Here is a 6,028-nt window from a genome sequence, read left to right on the forward strand (position 1 = left end):
CCTCCTTGGGCAACCTGTTCCAGTGCGTCACCACCCTCTCAATGAAAAACTTCCTCCGAATATCTAACCTAAGATTCCCCAGTCTCAGTTTAACACCATTCCCCCTTGTCCTATCACTATCCACCCATATAAATAGTCGTTTACCACAAGAATAGCATATGTTATATGCAGTTTGGGCTTTTTTAATGTGTAGCTCTCATTGCAGTCCTTTTTTTAAAACTGTACGCTGACATCACTGCAGTATTTTTATCCTCTTTCAGAATAGATCTACACTGTAAGTAATTGACTTCTGTCAAAACTGATTATATTTGCTGTAATGCAGATGACCAGAATATGTACCTCTCATCACAATCCCCTTTCAAAACTAAATGAATTATCATCTTAGATTTATAGACAGCAGAACTGAGGTGCAGTATATATGGGATCAGAATTCCCACACCAAACTCCCTCTAAATCAGATTTTTATCTTTGGACAGAGTGTGGTACATGTGTGTAATAGATGTGGGTTTTGGAATGGAAACCAGGAGTTATACGCTGTTTCATAGATTGCACTCTAAAATGAAGAAATCTAACTTGTTGCCGTCATTTTTGTTCATTAATCTCTGACTTCACTGTCTTCGTACAAACATTTGGAGTCACTACATTCCTCTGCATTATGCATTCTTTTACCTGGAAAAGCAATTGTGCATCTCTATGAGTCACTGATTTTAATTTGAATGATTTAAAAAATGTATGTACTTCCTTGCATATGCTTTTTTTAATTTGATTTTTACCTACTTCTGTAACTCTGTTATTAAAACATTTGAAGTTTTTGTGTTCTTCCTTGGATTAGTGACACCGTGCAAGAAAAAAGTTTTTCTGCGTACTTTATGAAAGAAAAAATAGAATCTGAAAATTAGAACCACAGAATTTGCTTCAGAGTTGTTTGTGGATTGTGATGGCTTGTAAAAATGTCTGATGCTGCTTTTTTTCCTTCTCTTGCTTTCTCTGCTTTTTTTCCAGAAAAAGTCATCATAGGTTTGGTGTCTTAGAATTATGGAATCAATCTCTATGATGGGAAGCCCTAAGAACCTCAATGAAACTTTTCTACCAAATGTGGCCAACGGTATCAAGGATGCCAGTAAGATCACAGTAGGCATCATTGGAAGTGGAGACTTCGCAAAATCATTGACCATTCGGCTGATTAGATGTGGGTACCATGTTGTTGTAGGAAGCAGAAACCCTAAATTTGCTGCAGAGTTCTTTCCCCATGTGGTTGATGTCACTCACCATGAAGATGCAGTAACAAAAACAAACATCATTTTTGTAGCTATTCATAGAGAACACTACACGTCTTTGTGGGACCTCAAGCATTTACTCGTCGGTAAAATTCTGGTTGATGTCAGCAACAATACAAGAGTAGACCAATATCCAGACTCCAATGCAGAGTATCTGGCATCACTTTTCCCAGATTCCCTAGTTGTCAAAGGATTCAATGTTGTTTCAGCTTGGTCACTCCAGTTAGGACCAAAGGATGCCAGCAGACAGGTAAACACTGTGTTTGTATTCATTTGACTTGTTTGTAAGATTAAAAGATAATCATGTACAGAATAAATGATCCGAATTGTGCTCTGGGATGCCTGTGTGTCTTTAAGGATTGCAGAGGAATGTAGGTACTAGCTTAGAGCAGTTAGCTGACATTTAATTGACTATAATAAGAAGAGTAGGATCCTAAAGTTTTCTGTAGGAAATATGTTAATTTATATTCTAGTGCTTCAAAGGATGAAGACAGTTTTTCCCAGTTTATTTTAGTTTAAATGTTGTTTTTGTGGTGTGAACTGTTGAAAGAAATGCACGGAAATCTGAGGTCCTGACCCCAAGGCTTGGGAGCCAGCTCTTCTGGAAATGCTTGCATTCAGTGTAACCACAGAGAGAATATAACCCATTATTTGGCTTCTGGAATATCCCAAGATCATAAATACGAGGAAACAGATGGAGGCACACATGTTTCAAAGTAATCATTCATTTGATCCAGAACTGCTTGGGAACATCATGTTCAATTTATTTCCTGGTGTATTCCCCAAATCCATCCTGCATATAGAAGGTACAGCTGTATGTTTTTCTTGCTTTGCTAAAGCAATATAAAGACATGCATGAGCCCAGTCATTCACAGCTTTGTGGGCTACAAGGGTTACATGAGAAGTGGTGAGTGTAACATGAGTACTGGAGACTACTGAGTTCTCTGGCACTTCAAGTAGCATGCAATAAATACTGAATTAGCATAATTTTAAAAATAATCTCATTGCACTATTTTTGTTCCTTTTTGGAGCAGCACACCAGTATAAGTCATTGACTTCTGTCAAACCTCATCATGTTTTCTGTAATACATATGATTGGAAACATTCTTACATAGAGATTACATAGTTCTCTGCTTTGCATTGTGTTTGTGCTACAGCTGTTTTGGGGTCATCATTTAAGATAAGTGTACATTTGAGAGACTCAAGGTTTGGAAATTATTTTAGCCGTTGTTTCATGTTCAGTCCATTTCAGTATGGGGAGTATGAGACATTTCAGTGTGTGGATTACCTGTACGTGCCACAGTCACCTCACTGTCAACTTCAAGCAAATGCCAATTTTAGTTTGGTTGCTCTGTGGCTAAATAAGCGTGCATATTTTTACCTTTGCTGGTTTTGTGTATAGTGTTGTTTTTATTCAATATTTCTTATAACGGTGATAAATCTGTCAAAGTTAGCAGTAGTGCTGCAGTTTTGCCCTGGAGGCTCTTCAGCTGGGGCAGGGGATGAGGGCATTGTTGCTGTTTAATGGTTGAGGTTTTTTGGTTTTGTTTTGGGTTTGAGTTTTTTGTTTCTGTTTTGTTGAGTTAGTTTGTTTTTAACCTGTAAGTCTTTCTGTGTCTACAATTCACCTGACTTTTCCAACAGGTCTATATATGCAGTAACAACGTTCAGGCTCGCCATCAAGTTACTGAGCTCGCTCGTCAGCTCGGTTTTATTCCTGTTGATCTGGGGGCATTGTCATCTTCAAGGGAGATTGAAAACTTACCTCTGCGACTCTTCACACTGTGGAAGGGGCCTGTAGTGATTGCCATTAGTCTGGCAACATTTTTCTTCATTTATTCCTTCATCAGAGACGTAATCCATCCATACGTGAGAAATCAACAGAGTGACTTTTACAAGCTCCCCATTGAGATTGTCAATAAGACTCTACCAGTTGTTGCCATCACGTTACTCTCTCTAGTGTATTTGTCGGGACTTATTGCGGCTGCTTATCAGCTTTACTACGGCACTAAGTACAGGCGATTTCCACCTTGGCTGGACAGCTGGCTGCAGTGTCGAAAGCAGCTTGGACTGCTCAGTTTTTTCTTTGCAGTTGTGCATGTGGCATACAGCCTTTGCTTACCTATGAGGAGATCAGAGCGATACTTGTTCCTCAATATGGCGTATCAACAGGTAAGCTGATCTTTAGCTAAGCCAAAAGTGCCTTGGTTGTATATGTAATACAAAATGCATGTTTTCTGCATCTTTTCCATTGTTTTCAGTAAAAAAATCTTTAGGATTATTGTATGCATAGGTAATGCTTAGTAAGAAGGGAGAGTAAAAGAAGCACCTGTGTACCTTATATCAAGTTGTGTTCACATTTGTATAATAGGTTGAATCAAGAATATATTCTACTTAAATCTTTGGCAGCAGTTTGTACAATGAGGATGTAGGCTAGACAGGATAAGAGCAACACTTCTGAGGTAAGTTTCGCTTTGTGTGTTTTTGAGATGCAGGAGATGTATGTATATAGTAAGTGCATTTACAAATGTGAAAAAGTACTTAGAGTAGATATTATTATGATAATATTCATAAATATAATTGTGTTTTTGCAGTGAAAGTTCTGATACTTTATAACTCTTAGGACCAGTGGTAAAAATATTATGGTCATTAGGAATTCTGTGAATGTCATCTATTACAGGCAAGAGATTGACTCATAGTTCCCAGGAACAATAACTGGTCTTGTATAACTTTGAAACAGTCTCTGACAAACCTATAATCCTTTAGAAGATTTGCTACTTTCTCTGTCAGCTTATTGCCACCTTTAAAGTTGCAGAAGAGCAGCATTGCCATTCAGCATATAAAATCTGCAGGAAAGACAGATGAAATTGAACAGAAAGAAAAATTAAAGAAATCAAATCCTAGAAACAGAACAAAAGCATATTGGGTCCACAGATTCTAAAAGAAGTGAGAAATTGAACTTCAGAGACAGGCAGAAAGAATAAAACTATGAAAACCAACAAGGAATTGTAATTGTTGATATGAAGCAAAGGATCTACTGATATTTTTACTAACAGTTTGTTTAATTTCTAATAGTTCTGTAAAAATCTCACTTGCTAACGTTCATAATGGACCTCTTCTAAGACACATCAAATCACTGTACTTATCTTAAAATGGAAAAAATAATTGAATATCTGGGCATCTTAACTTTTAGGGACCTGAGCTGTTTCTTTTTTCTGGTAAAGCTCTCCAACTAGAACATTTTCAAATGTATTTAATATCAACAGTGAAAGTGGCAAAACAGTTTGGCTTTTGTATAAGAGAAAATGATGCTAAATTGTTTCCAAGTGTAAAGAACTAAAACACTGTGGATTCATCCAGTTTATGCTATAGAAGATACGTTTCCAAGGTCTGAATATGATTACTTTTCTGCAGTATAGAGTATGCTTATACACTGTAGAGAAATGTAGAACTGCTTGTATTTATAAGATAATTGTTGTAATGTTATGTTTTCTTTTACCAACTCATCTGGTTTTCCTGCGTAACATATTTTTAATCTATCAAGAGCCAATGCCAACAGTAAGGAAATTGTTGTTTTTTCTCCAAGACATGAGGAAACCTCTGAAATATCTGACCCCGTTTTATAATTGTTCTATTACTGTAGACATTTACTCAGCAAAATAATTTCTGTTGATGCTTTTAATATTCTGGAGAATGAAGTGCTTCCTTTCTGCTCCTTCATCAGGTTCATGCAAATGTTGAAAATTCTTGGAATGAAGAAGAAGTGTGGCGAATTGAAATGTATATCTCCTTTGGAATAATGAGTCTTGGGTTGCTTTCTTTGCTGGCAGTAACTTCTATCCCTTCAGTCAACAACGCCTTAAACTGGAGGGAGTTCAGTTTTATTCAGGTGTGTTACTCTCAAAATAATAGATTTTTGTTGTTAACATGAATTTCTTTCTAATGATAATTATTACTGTTATGAAAAACACATCGCAACATGATCAGAGTATGTTGTTTTTTCTATCTCATAAGTTAATAAGAGCAACATATCCTTGCTCAGCAAATAGATAAGCACGTAGGTAAATTCAGCATTTTATAAGTATCAAAGTAGGAATTTGCCTTTTATTCGTGTTGGCATTGAAGGATCAACACAGATAAGACCAAATGAGGATAAATCTATAAATTCCTTTTCCACTTCAGAATTTATTTCTAAATTCTAATTAGATAAAGTTGCACAGACTGACTAAATGCAGTGATAAGGATGGGATGAGATGATGAACGTAGATGAGCTCAACTGTAAAACTGAAGTCTTGTCTTGAAGAATTATTTTTATACAGCACTCTGACATCCCTGGCATTATTAATTCAGTTTTTCTTCCTCTATACTGTGTGGAAATTAGTACTCTCAGCTGCATTATTCTCATTAGGTAAAAATTCCCATTAGGAAAACATGCTGTTTTATTTATTAAAAACAGTAGCTTTTCCACGTCCTAACATCCCTTCTCCTGCCTATATCCGTAAGTTTATTTTTTATCAATTTGGAGTTTTGATTTGTTTTATGACTTAGGGTTCAGTACTGTAATCTTAACTCTGTCTTATCTGATTAAGAGTTTTTGGACATACCCGCTTGTGCTGGTGCTGGGAACTGCTGAACCATGGCCAGAACCTCTGATTGACCACCTGAGGCAAGCAATGAGTCAGCCACGGGAACACAGGTGAAGGCAATTCTCCTGTGCTACCAGAAGGGGTGGAGCCTTGCTCCACCTCTCC

The 6,028-nt window shown here is 36.8% G+C and overlaps 1 protein-coding gene across 2 annotated transcripts in view; it reads left to right on the forward strand.

The window, feature by feature from the left end:
- The first annotated feature begins 6 nt into the window (after positions 1–6).
- STEAP2 (STEAP2 metalloreductase) overlaps positions 7–6,028 on the forward strand; it is a 25,010-nt gene continuing 18,988 nt past the window's right edge. Inside the window, exons 1-4 of one of the 2 annotated variants that reach the window (XM_010712593.3) lie at positions 7–1,189; positions 1,310–1,527; positions 2,922–3,449; positions 5,002–5,873. In XM_010712593.3, the coding sequence (XP_010710895.1) occupies positions 1,036–1,189; positions 1,310–1,527; positions 2,922–3,449; positions 5,002–5,208 (1,107 nt within the window). In that variant the 5' untranslated portion in view covers positions 7–1,035 and the 3' untranslated portion in view covers positions 5,209–5,873. Of the gene's footprint in view, positions 1,528–2,921; positions 3,450–5,001; positions 5,874–6,028 lie in introns of those variants that run through there. The other variant, XM_010712594.3, reaches the window with a different exon arrangement.

This window comes from Meleagris gallopavo, chromosome 6, assembly GCF_000146605.3.
Source record: "Meleagris gallopavo isolate NT-WF06-2002-E0010 breed Aviagen turkey brand Nicholas breeding stock chromosome 6, Turkey_5.1, whole genome shotgun sequence".
NCBI lineage: Eukaryota > Metazoa > Chordata > Aves > Galliformes > Phasianidae > Meleagris > Meleagris gallopavo.